At 46.3% G+C, this 12,907-nt stretch overlaps 1 protein-coding gene across 1 annotated transcript in view; it reads left to right on the top strand.

Annotated features, from left to right (window-relative positions):
* Positions 1-12,907, top strand: part of LOC107192774 — a 30,408-nt gene that overhangs the window by 10,237 nt on the left and 7,264 nt on the right. Inside the window, exons 2-7 of the mRNA XM_015582111.1 lie at positions 309-626; positions 937-1,041; positions 1,614-1,679; positions 5,580-5,783; positions 7,393-7,617; positions 8,108-8,168. Coding sequence (XP_015437597.1) covers positions 309-626; positions 937-1,041; positions 1,614-1,679; positions 5,580-5,783; positions 7,393-7,617; positions 8,108-8,168 — 979 coding nt within the window. The remainder of the gene's footprint in view (positions 1-308; positions 627-936; positions 1,042-1,613; positions 1,680-5,579; positions 5,784-7,392; positions 7,618-8,107; positions 8,169-12,907) is intronic.

Raw genomic sequence — 12,907 nt, 5'->3', positions numbered from 1 at the left:
TTCCAACGGTTCGTCTAGTCTCACCTTACTTCTCCAACGAATACACGGGTATGCAATATGACAGAAACGCACGACACCCTTCTCCTTCTTTTTACTTCGAGACACTGACTTCGTTCTACCTTCCAACCGCTTACTTTTCAAGAAAACAGCGCTCTTCTGTACTCGTATCGATTTCCACCGCGCACAATGCCTCGATAGTTGGATCGTTCTACCGATGCATTCGTAATACTCGCGACAGAAAAATAGACCGATTTATCAAACTATCAAGCTACATGCGATATGGTATCCTGACTAGCATTTATTTTCAGTGCGATCCCGGTGTAGCGGTTGATCGATTCTTCCACGCTCTCTACTCGGCGAAGAAGAATGACCTGATACCGCTGCTGCTGGGCACCGCCTGCTCCGAGGTCACGGAAACCTTGGCTAAAATCGTGCCCTACTGGAACGTGATTCAAGTCTCCTTCGGATCTACCGCACCTGCTCTCTCGGATTCCACGGAATTTCCACTGTTCCTACGAACCGTTGCGCCGGATTCGAGTCACAATTCAGCCAGGATAGCTCTCATCAAGCATTTCGGATGGGACACTGTCACCGCGCTCTCGCAAACAGGCGACATGTACTCTCTGGTAAGAGGACGATTCGATACATACAGTTACGGTAACAGACAAGAAAATTCGATCGGAGATGCGAAGTGTTTAACGTTTCGAGTACCGCACGATATAATCCATTGTCTTGAAAACACGCAGTAAATCATCGCGACGACACTTTCTGTGGCTCGTTACGGGCCTCTGTCTGTTCACCGCGTAGGAAAGCCACAGACACACGAGCGAATAAATCCATGCCGTTGGATCTGCGCGCATCTCTCACCGCGAATCACTCCGGCCTCGGAAGTTCTTTAACGCGACGACACTGCGCGCGTTCGCGTCTCTGTTTCAGGCCGTGAACGATCTGGTGACGGAACTGGAGCAGGCGAATATCACGTGCACAGCGACCATCACGTTCGCGGAGAACGATTACAAGGAACAGCTGCGGACTTTAAAAGTAAGACACGCTTCAAATTAAAAGTTACTTGAATTTTTCCAAAGAGTTTGCGAAACATTTCGAGGCCCATGCCGTGAATAGTTGCGCCGCCGTTCGGTCCTCTGCGGTGTGAAGAATTTCACTTGCTAAATCGCATTTACCCGGGGTTGGCTTGCTTTTGAAACACAAGGCACGCGTGGGAGGAACTCAAACTCGGAATCCCTTCTTGGCACGAGGGATTAACAACGCGTCGCGGTCGCTCTCACGCGAAACTGAATACTAGATCTCTCGTCTGTAACAGTTTACGTCAACGATTCGGGGCATTATGCATCGAACGGTGGAAACATTTCGCGCGGAAAACATTCCGAAAAGAAAGAAGTCGCCGTACATTAGAGGCCATCAGGATGCGTCGGGCAAAGAAAATTGAGTTAGCCCTGGTACTCGGCAGCTCTTTAATTATAGTTCATAACTAATTACACGTCGCATCGGCTCTAATGCGATAAACTTGCATGAAAGACGCGCGACACTTGGGACGACCGACCAGACGGGAACGAGAAAGATTGCCCTCGTTGAAGCGGACTTTTTACTTGCAGGAGCTGGACACGAGAATCATCATAGGGAGTTTTTCACCGCGACTGGCGCCACACGTTTTCTGCGAGGTAAGCCATCGGATAATATTATAGAAACTCGAACCAGAGTGCATCCCGCGTGTTTGCGGAGTTAAACGATAGCCGTGGAACACGCAGTATGCTTCTTGGTAGAACGTACACATTCGCAGGATGGATGAACAATGCTGCTTAGAGTCGAGTATTTTTCCTCCCTCTTCGCGACGCGCCACGTATCCGTTAAAATTTGTCAACCACTCATCGAAATAACGAACGATAAGAGGCTTTGTTTTGCTATCCGAGAATAAAACGTGAACAGAGTAGGTACGTAGATGCACTGGAACGTATCGAAGGAACGCAAACAGATAGGGCTCGATCAATCCATTACACGCGATAGCTTTATGTAAATTGTTACTTTTTAATGGGGTATTGTAGAAAACAGGAGGCGAAACAAAAGTTAAGCGATACCCCAAGTGACACTTTCTCAAGAATACTAACAATAAATCTTACCCCTCCAAAATCCCCTCCCTGCCTCAACTCTGTTTCTGGCAATGCATCATGTCAGCAATTCTCCTCGAACTACAAGAAAATAAAACAGCAGTCGGTCCTGTACCGGTTCACAACCGGTGTGTCGTACGTTTACGAGCGTTTGGCCGTGCGCCGATGACAGCTCAATTACGAATTTTTTACAGACGCTCGTAAAATCGTCGTTTCCGAGAGAAATACCGGGCACTCGTCGTTGACACCGCGACATTAAAACAAGCGGGAGACATTATTTCCCATTTCGAAAACGGACGCATTTCAACGAGCTCGATTTACCTCCGATCGATTAGCTAAAACATATCGATGCGATCCCGTGGACCTTTGCGTGTCGGTTTTCAGGCGAAAATCAATGAAATGCAAACACATGGTCGCAGCTTGTGTTCCAGCTAAGCGAATAATGAACATTGTGTCAAAGTAGGACGCGAGTCCTCTCTCCCTCTTTCCCCAGCCCTGGCACTCTTGTTCCCTTTCCCTTGTCTTTACCATTATTCGCCGGTTGGCCTCGTATTTGGAGACCGATGCTTCCTGGAAGACCACTCGGCGGCTCGTTTATTGGAAGGAAATGTTTGAGGCGTCCATTTTCGCATATTAATGCCCGTGTAAATTAGGTCACGCATAACTAAATAACCAAAGTATATAATGTAAACCGCATGGGTATAAAGTCTGCGCGCTCGATGGAACGTTTTTTATTTTTTGCCGAAAATTCTCGCGATTCATGTAACATGCATTACTCCAGCCTCGCCGTTCCGAAATTTCTAACGGCGCATTGTTCGTTGAACGACCGGGAACTAATTTGTTCGTTGTCGGTGGAAGTTGATTGCTCATCGAAAATTAGTCGGAAAATGGAAAAGTTGGTGCGCACGGTGATTTCTCGATGCCTCGGGGTTCGTTGAAATTGTATCAACACGAGGGACTCGCGCTTCTAATTTACACCTATATCGCTTACACGGCACACAGACCGTTTCCTGTATTCGACGTCGCCCACAAATACGTCGAGACGAAATTGCGTTCGGAGTATAACGTGAACGCGCGCAATGCTATGCACGAGTATTGCCGTGACTCGCAGCGAATACGGGTCCGTTCTCTCTTTGATGCTTGTTAAAGTCTGACCCCGGATATACCACGGTTCGTTTCCTGATTTCCATGCTCGAAATCTAAATCTCGAAATTTTCCGGTAAAATTTATCCGCTGCTCTTCAGGTATCGTGCAGAGAACTCCCACGTTCCGACTCGATCGAGCACCAAGAGAAGCGGAGCAAAGGCCGAGGATAAAAATGTAAATTTCTCGTACTTCGCCAGTTAGTATTTTTTTCGTTTTTTTTTTTTGTAAACTCTCCGGACGCTTCGTTAGAACCTTATTAGGAATAAATCGCAAACTCGTCTGGTACCATCCACGCCGTCGTGCCGGGTTGGCCGCAATATTATCAGTCAGGTAATAATTAGTGGCAGAAGGAAATACCGCGAACCATAGACGTGCCGTTAGATCGACGATATCCATATCTTCCTCGTTCGAACGATCGCTAGACTCGTTACTTTCCCGATGTTTAATATTCGCGGGTCAGGATCGACCGTTTGTTATACCGATATCCAGCCGGGCGAGGTTTTTCTTCCTTTCTTTTTCGCGCGAGCAACGAAACAAGAAACACGGGAAACGTTTCTGTCGTAAATCAACCGAAATTAGAGATAACGGTCACGCGTAGGCTCGTAGTTCCGAGCTGGATAGTTTTTAAATACCGGTCGCATACTTTCTTCCGCGACGCGATCGATGCAGATTTATCGTCGCCGCGGGGTTCCGATCACTCTTTTAATTGCAAATAAAGTCGTGAAAAAATTACGAGGTCGCTGAGAAGGTAAAACGACCGGGTATACTCGGATCATTACTGTCGGCAGTTTCTGCTGTAAATAGTCCATGGTACCTACGTATGTTCATATTACTTACCTACCAGTACAGTGCACCCCTACAGTGCATCAGCGGCACGCGTCGCTCTACATCTTTTTATTACCACTTTTACTGCGTTCGCTGTTCCAGCAGGAACGAAAAGGAAGAGCCTGATTTACGCGAAAGCGCGCGTGTTCGATCCTACGAACTACGACACTTTACTCGCGCTTTTCTGCCACCACCGGAAACGGTATTACGCCCCGTATTTCAGCCGTATTCGTCGTTTTCGGATGCCGGCGTGTCTCAGCGCGACAACAGTCGCGAATTCGTGGAACAGCCTACATCTTTGTGCCGCGATTCTCCTCCGCGCTATTCAACTCGCGACCCAGTTTTTTTAACTTCGCGTACCTTCCAGCGGAGCATCCAAAGACAATGCGATACAACTACTACCACCACCGAAACGATTTCACGGGTAAACGGTAGACGAGCATTTTCCCGAAGAATTACGAAATTTTCGAAGGGACGAGACCGTAACGACTGCGATCGCGACTTCGCGAGTTTCGCGAGCATCAAAAGTGAACTTCAATTTCTACTATCGTTCCGTTCGCGATAGGTCGACGTCGATTTCCTACGTTCTAGGGACCCTCGGGAGTTCGATAAGAGACTTTGCCCGCCGGGAAGCGAGGGGAATTGATTAGGGAGAAGCGCGTTAAAAGTTTTTCCCCGGTTTAGAGTAGGGAACGGTGCTGCGCCAAAGGGACGCACGTCACTCTTTATATTTTACACTCACGCGATAAGACGTTGAGAAAAACGATCCTGTTCTTGGCACGCTGACTGACAAATGACAGCGTTCGATATACGATTTAACGATAATCGAAAGACGAACGATATCGGCGACGAGATAATGTCTACGATTTTATTAATTGTAAGAGGTGGTCTCGCTGCTTTCGAGGCGATGGTTACCTTCGGGAGTAATATTTCATTATATCGGCGCGATCATCCTTCTCGCGGGATACGGGATCGACACGAATATTTCCGGCATGCGAACGGGTTGCTCTCCGACCTTCCAGATGCGCATTGCATTCCCGGAGATTTTTTTTACAGTAGCTCCGATGCGACAAGTGCGACCCCATTAACTTTCTTCGTTGGCAAGTGCACTCGACGATCGATCCTAGGAGACGGGACGTATCGTGGTACGTCGAGAATGTGGGCAACCCGGCGTTAATTTCACAGTGTACGCGATACAAACGGGCGACGAGGAAGAATTTTCGCAGAGAAATATAAAACGCAGCTCCGTAATGAACGCGTCTGTTCTCTCCGCGAGATAAACGAACTATCCGGATGGAGCCCATATATTCGAGAGAACACGAAGGGCGCGAAGCTTTCAACGGCAGCCAATTCTAAAGCTCGCCTTATCCGTTTTCCCTGAGCTTCGCCAGAGCTAGGAAGAAAAACGGGCATGGCCCGTAAGTATCTCGGATCTTTCCTGGTCGGCTGTTTTAACGGTTCGGTCCGCTTTCTGTCCGCAATTAGGCTTGGAAGCTGGGCATGCACGGGGGCGACTATGCGTGGATCTTGCCAGGTGACACGATCGATCTGTCGGGAATGGCGGGCAATTGGTGGCACTCGGGGCCAGAGGAATGCACGCCCTCGCAACTATCGCAAACTCTGGATGGATTGATCATCGTCAAGAGTCACGGTTCCGCTTTAGGGGACGAGATTAGTTCGTCGGGCCTGGTGAGTACCGTTCCGATCGTTCGCCCTTTCACCATTAACCTTTCGGATTACGACTGGAGTACTCATTGTTCTCGTAAATCGAAACGTACTTTCGCACCGAGAAATCCTGTTTTATTAAAGTAATTACGTTTGTTACACAAACATGTACATACAATTCGTTTACCGTCTAGATTCTAAAGGAATATGCGCGGTGGTAAGTCGACGATGTTTTACTAACATAGAGTTTTATTCTGGTTAACGATTCAAACGACAGCAAAGTTAACACTGCCGTGAATTTGACGCACAAACAGCTTTTCCTGTAGGTACGTGAAAACCATCGTAAAGGCGGCATATCGAAGCATCAACGTGATAACAGAGACGAAAATACCTACCCCGTTTCGATCGTTCCTATATTCGAGCGATCAAACTAATGAGTGTTTCGCGTGTCGTTAATTGTTGTACATTTTATACATTATACAGAGCGGCCGGATTCCGGTGAAACTCTAACCGGATATTCAAAACAATTGGTTACGCTTCCATTCCGATTCGAACACTTCCCCATTTTTATTCTCGACAAAACACACTCCTGTAGTCGTTCTCGAGCATCGCGAGAACGCTTTGCTATTTTACTTTTTCAAGCGGCGTCATGAATAATTCTACTCCTATTCGAGTATGTTGAATATTTACGCGAACACGTAGAAAAATAGAAATTCCCGTTCCAGCGAGCTTCCCTGATATCCGGAGAAAAAAGAAAAATACGCGACAACGTACGACGACTGTCCTGTTTGCATATTCTCAGAGACGATGCACCGAACTGGTCGACTTTTCCGTTACACGAGACTTTCGACTAGGAAGGAATGATACGTTGTTTCGCAGGGATAAGATTCGAGTAAACGGTTATTCTCACGCAGAACTCTCCGTCGTTTTGGCGGGCAGAAATGTAAAAGAAACGCGAAGAGAGGTCCAAGCCGTATGGTAGTATCTATCCGAATAGAGTATACATAGTACGTGCATAGGTACATACATATAGCGAAATCGAATATCTATCGATATTGAAACGAATTCCAATCGGTCGAACAAACTCTGTCCCGATCACGTGCTTTTCGTTGCGGCTACGCAAACCGTTTATTTCATCAATAAGTAGAAAAATAAAAAAGTGGTCCAAAATAGGCAACTCTCCTCTACTATCCCGTAAAAGAAATTTATGTTTTCTACTTTGACACGACTTCTCTATCAAAGCGTGCAAGTTGTTCGCGCTGTCCCAGCAAACAATTGGTGTTCATTTTCTACCCTATCAGTCTCGAAAGTATTATATTATCATCTCTCGTGGCAATTTTCTGTTTTCCTTTCGCGATGCACGGCGTCACGGCATCGGCGACAGAGATTTATCTTCCCCGGTGAAAATAATGTAACAAAGAGGAAAAGTTGCCCGCGCCAGCGCGACCAAGGAGTACCGAGATTGCGAGTTCCATTTTTATTTAATCTTCGCGCTGAAACCTTTATCAAGCCGGTACGCGAAGTGACGGCGCGCGATGCGGTGAGTATATTTCGCGCATATTTTCAAAGGATTACACCAAGCTTCGTCGTAACAGCTATTATTGTTAACGCGATAACAATACGTTCGACGCAGACGAGCAGCAAATTCACGACGGAATTGGCAAAAAGAGGCGTGACGCATACGAAATTCGCCGCACAAACGTACGACGCAGTCTGGGCCATGGCGCTCGCCCTCGAGAGAACCGAGATTCTTTTAAACAGAGAGAACACATCCGTCGCCCAATACACGCATACGAGAAAGGACATCGCATCGCGACTGCTGGACCAGCTTAAACTTCTACGTTTTGTCGGAGTTTCGGTGAGTAGATAACGCAATGTCCCATCGGCGAAAAGAGTCTAGCCGGGGGGTGGCGGAATAAATATCACGAAAGTAGCCAAAGGTCCCGCGTCTGTTAAATCTTTCTGTGTATTTCTCTTCGGTCGCGAACAACAATACACGTATACATATATGAATGGAGAAAGGAAAAGTTGTCGAGCCACCTCTTTTCTTGCGCCCAGGATACTCTCATCAATCATTTACCGAGGCAATAACGGTGGCTCTTCTGCTTTTCAAACTATGTATTATGTATATGTATAAGGGACTTCGGAATCTATAGCTACTCAGGAGGCTACTATTCTTTTCACGGGGCGAAGGTTCATTAACTTTGATACAACGGTTTTTAACGATCGAATAATTACCATATTTAATAATCGAGAACTTAGCCGGTGCGAGAGAGTGGGAATGTCGTTAATTTAATTCCTGTGAGTCGATCGACAGAAATCGTTTGCACGTGTGCCGTTCGTTTCAGGGGCCGGTGTCGTTCGATGGCGCGGATCGAGTTGGTATTACAGCGTTCTACCAGATGCACGGTGAGTAAAGTTTGCATTGTAGCAATAGCGAGCCGCGGAAAGTGCAGCGTACGCGAGCTGTGATTCGATCGAGTGGCGCACAATGGACCGCTCGTAAGAAGCGATGCATGAAAGAGCAAATCAGAAGGGCGAACTGGAAAGCGCTGACAATTGCACACCTCTAACGACGGGACATCGCGTACACTCGCAACGTAGTTAACTGACGCGTTTAAACGAGAGCATGAGCCCATTTACGCGATTCCCATTGTCGAATGTCCGGTCGACGATATGATTTCGCCCGACGCGACGTGCCTGGCTTGCTAACGTTTCCTCGCGATCAGGTCCATCGTTAAATACGATTCGTACGATTTTTCTAAATATCCGCCAGTGTTTATCCTGAAATTATTCGTCTATTGTCTAACGAAACCAATATCGCACCGTTTAATCGAGGTGAAATTTCACCTACCGTTTAAGAAAAAAATTAACCGTTTCAAACGACGCGGATTCGCGCGAGTCTCGGATAACAAATCATCGACGAGTGCCACGATAATTTGACGTTTGTGCTAGAAACTTGACACGTGCCAGCATGAACCGGTCATGCATGTCGCACCGTCCCGAGATTGTCCAAACATGAGACAATTAAACCAGCGCTGCACTTAGCCTCCCATGAATTCGGTATGCGTTTACGGCCGAGTGAGAGCGTAATTAACGCTGTAACAAGAAACAGAACGCAGGCCAGTGAAACAGAGTTATGACGAGAGAATCGTAAAGCGCAACCTCTTGCGAACGATCTCTAGGTTACAATTAATTTCCTCCTTGAGGAAAAAGAATACCGGCGCGTCATCGTCGGCCTTTTCAAAAAAGATCCATTGAAAAAAGTTAATCGTTAGCTACGAAGCGTTAACGACTCTACGCATCTACAGCGAGCTAGGGTCTATTGGACCGTGAAAATGAACGACACGAAGATACCTAACCGAGTTTAACGATAAATTAATTAACCGTTCCGATTGCATATCGACATCGAGGGTTCCAAGGGGAGAGCTTGTAAGGATGCTAGCGTGGGAACTCGACTCGAAAGAGCCATAAGGACACTCGATGTCGCGTGTATGTGGCTTTCCGTGTGGCTGCCGCGGCAAGGACTACGAGGAGGCTGCTCGAGTCCCGCGATCTAAAGCATGAAATGAGATCGGCGTGAGCTTCGTGCGAACACGACCAAAGATGTTTGCCATTCTACCCACCGGATGTCGGTAAGAAGTCGATGAATAATTAATGAGAGGGGACCCAATGGAATCAACGGCGAAAGGAAGCGTGCCCGAGAAAGGAGAAAAAGTGGAGATGGAAAACAAGAGGAGCTGGAATGTATTACGCCGAGTCCGTATTAATCGTTAGTCCGGCAAAAGAAATAACTCCGTGTCCCGCTACGTCCAACAGACAGGCCAACGAATATCGTGTCAAACTTTTCTTCCCCCATTCCCGTTCAATTTTACATCGGCAATTTCACTCGTGTATGTCATGTACGAATTGTCACAAGCTCGTGCCGTCGCGTCTCGAGACCCGTGGACTTGGCTCCTCTTCCGGTTAACGACGCAAGCGCATAATTTCGATGGCCTCGAAACGCCGGCCTCGAGAGCCGACGCGACGTACGGCTCTTTGTGAAATTAAGCTTCTTTTCTGCCGTATGACCTCGATGTATCGGGGTGTCGATAACATCCCCGTTCTTCTCACCGAAATTATTTCGTTTCTTCGGATTTCAAGTAATTTGCATTTGGGCGCAACACGACGGCCGATGTTTCGATTGAACGTTATCAAAGTGTCCGATACCGGTTTCGTATTTACGGATCATTGTACCTTTACTATAATCGAAAATCAATCTACTGGAAAGTGCTCGCGCTTTTACAAGCCGTGCCATGAAATCGAGACTGGGACTCATTACTCCTCCTCCTACTCCTCTGTTCCCTCTCTCTTGTTCCATACAGTCGCTATTGGAGGAAGATCCGAACAATCTCTTAAAAGCTTCGATAGAAAATACTCTCCTGTGCTTTCTTCTTTCGTTACACCTGTGCCTGGAACAACGAAGCGTCTGAAACGAAGGATCCTCGAATGTTGCAATTCCATCCGTAATGCCACACTCGCTGTTTTTATAGGGTCGATATCTTGGTGAACTTGTAAACGTAGTTTCGCTTATCATTGGACAGCGAGGGGCTTTCAATTCTGTAACCTGTTTCGATCTTCCCAGTGGGATACCGTCGGTCCTGTTTGTGTTGTTCAAAGAAATAGAAGGGCATCGAGGATCGCGAGATGAATTCTGTCTTTTCGTGAAACATTTCTGTTAGATTCGAAAGTTACGAAGCTTCACACGTGGGAGCGCAGTCCCTTGAGATTACCGGGGTGGACCGAGTACCTGGCATTTTCACGCCATTCCGACAGCTGGACGACCATTCGCGGTCGTGGAGGATCGTAGTTCGGCTCGTTAACCTTGCACGAGCCTCGAAGAAGCAGCACCGTTCCTTTCTCTGGCTCACGGTTCGAGCATCGATTTCAGATGAAGTCAACGAACCGGCACGGATTTCCGCCAACGATACCTAACAGTACTCGCAAAGAATCCTCGGTGATTCGGACAAATTGGACACCATCGACCGTTTGATTTCTTACCATCGGTTTCTGTTACCTCTGTTCTGTATTTTTCTTTTTTATCCCAGTTTACTTCCTCCGCACACTTTCATCCATCCAAACCAGACGACAGTCGAGGTCCTACGGCTGTAATCCATCAAATCCCGTAGCGGATAACAGTCACGTCGGCGCGGGTCTCCGATTTAACTTTCGAGCATAATCTCGGCGACAGGAAAAAGGAGGAAAAAGGCCGGCACGACTGATCTTTTCTTCGCCTTTCATGCGACAAATCGAGCGCAACGAGCAACTTTTCCGTCAACTGGGATCGACCGAATATCGGATATACATACATGCATACGTACATACATATGTATAGGCATTTCTGCACGGCCAAGAAAATAATATATTCGAGCGAGAAGGATAATGCTTGGACATCATTTTTGTCGTGTGTTTCTGGTCATGCACATCAATTTATGGATCTGTGAAAACAGGGTTGATTTTATTACGCCCTGAAAAATTCATTTCGAGGACACGCTCGGCATTGAAAGGAAAGCAATTAATCAAGAGACAATGATAACGATGATGAAGAAGAAGAAGAAACAGAGGAAGCCACGAAGATTACGAAGGACGAATTGCTTTATCTTTCCGCTTCGGGAAAACCAACATAAATATTCTAGTTACGTTCTCCCAGATGAAACGAGCCCGGCAATTTCTTTCCTTCGATTTGGAACAATCTACCGTACTAATTGTCTTGTGCGGTCTATACTGATTAGTCACGCGAAGTAGCCTGGCGCGAACTAATGATACCGGAAAACAAACTCTCGAGCTCGATGAAAGAAGTTCTATCAGGCGATCGTAATGGCTGGAAAAAAGAGGTAACGCGAGAACATAAATTGCGAAAGTACTTTTTTCGCGGGGAAGAAACGATCTGTAACAGTGTTCCGTCTGAAATGTCTAAAAGAAGCTGTGATTCCGAGTCAAAGTATATCATAGGTACACAAATTGCACTGAGCGATTAACATTAACGACGTCAGATTGCCGACTGCAGCAAGCAAAACCGTGGACGCATGAAAATACTCTTCAGATATTTACATCGGTGAAAGTAGCGTTGGTTAAAATAGGTAAAAACTTGCAACTGTATTACAGAATAAAAAAAAAGTGTTCCTTAATTAACTATAAAGCAACGATAAAAGTAAGTCGAAGGCGTCGAGACGGCCAAATGAATTGCTCGAAAAAGTGTGTCAGAGTTTGAATGGCTGCGCAATTACGCTAAATTGTCCGTCTACATGGCTGAGTAATTACAAGAGTAATGCTAAAAAAAAACAGAAGATTTTTAAATTAAAAAGTATACACACGGTTGAATACCTTGAAAATCAAGATTAGACTCCCTTGACACATTTCCGTTGATACGAAACTTAAAGACTACACTGTAGTCGTGAATGTGCACGGTAGTAACATCGCTTTAAAGAATCACGCCGGCATCGTAAGATTTCGTTCGAATTAAAGACGGAAATGATACGATTCACGGAGGAAGGAGTTCCGTTAAAGTAAAGAATATCTCGATGTTGCCACTATCCGTGAAGCTGGTAGCAGGAACAGAAACTCGCTTAAAGATTTAGTAGGCCGAATATATCGGCATTTTTTGCGAACGCTAGCTTTGAAAGACCATCGAACGACCTGCTTTATTTTTAGCTCCAGCAAATAGCCGTCCGCTGAATTCCTAAGACGGTACGTAAAATGAAATGAGTACTGTTACTCAGACACTGTCATTACGTTGATTGCCGCAGAATTGTAGAACTCGGTGGTCTTAGAGAATCTTTCTGGAGCCAAACGAGCAATTCGATATAGGTACCTATATGCCTCGCTTGGTTTGCACACTCGAAACAGTTTCATTAATTGTAAGTGTCATGAGGCCGCTTGTTCGAATCAGGATCCCGTCGTTTTGAACGGTTTCCGCCATAGACAGAGTCGATCGAAAATTCTATGGCCTGAATTAAACCCCTCTTTGCAAGGCCCATGTATTCGACTTTATCAGCAACGTTGAGAAAATGGCGCAGCACGAATGGAAAAAGGTATTTACTCTACGGAAGGACGGATTTTCAATAGACGTGAGAGGAATCGAAATTGTTAGGGTTTTAACCTTCCACATC

The sequence above is a fragment of the Dufourea novaeangliae genome, unplaced genomic scaffold (genome assembly GCF_001272555.1).
Source record: "Dufourea novaeangliae isolate 0120121106 unplaced genomic scaffold, ASM127255v1 scaffold379, whole genome shotgun sequence".
Lineage (NCBI taxonomy): Eukaryota > Metazoa > Arthropoda > Insecta > Hymenoptera > Halictidae > Dufourea > Dufourea novaeangliae.
Note: the sequence above shows the minus strand (reverse complement) of the source record. Positions and strands in the feature narration are given on the sequence as shown.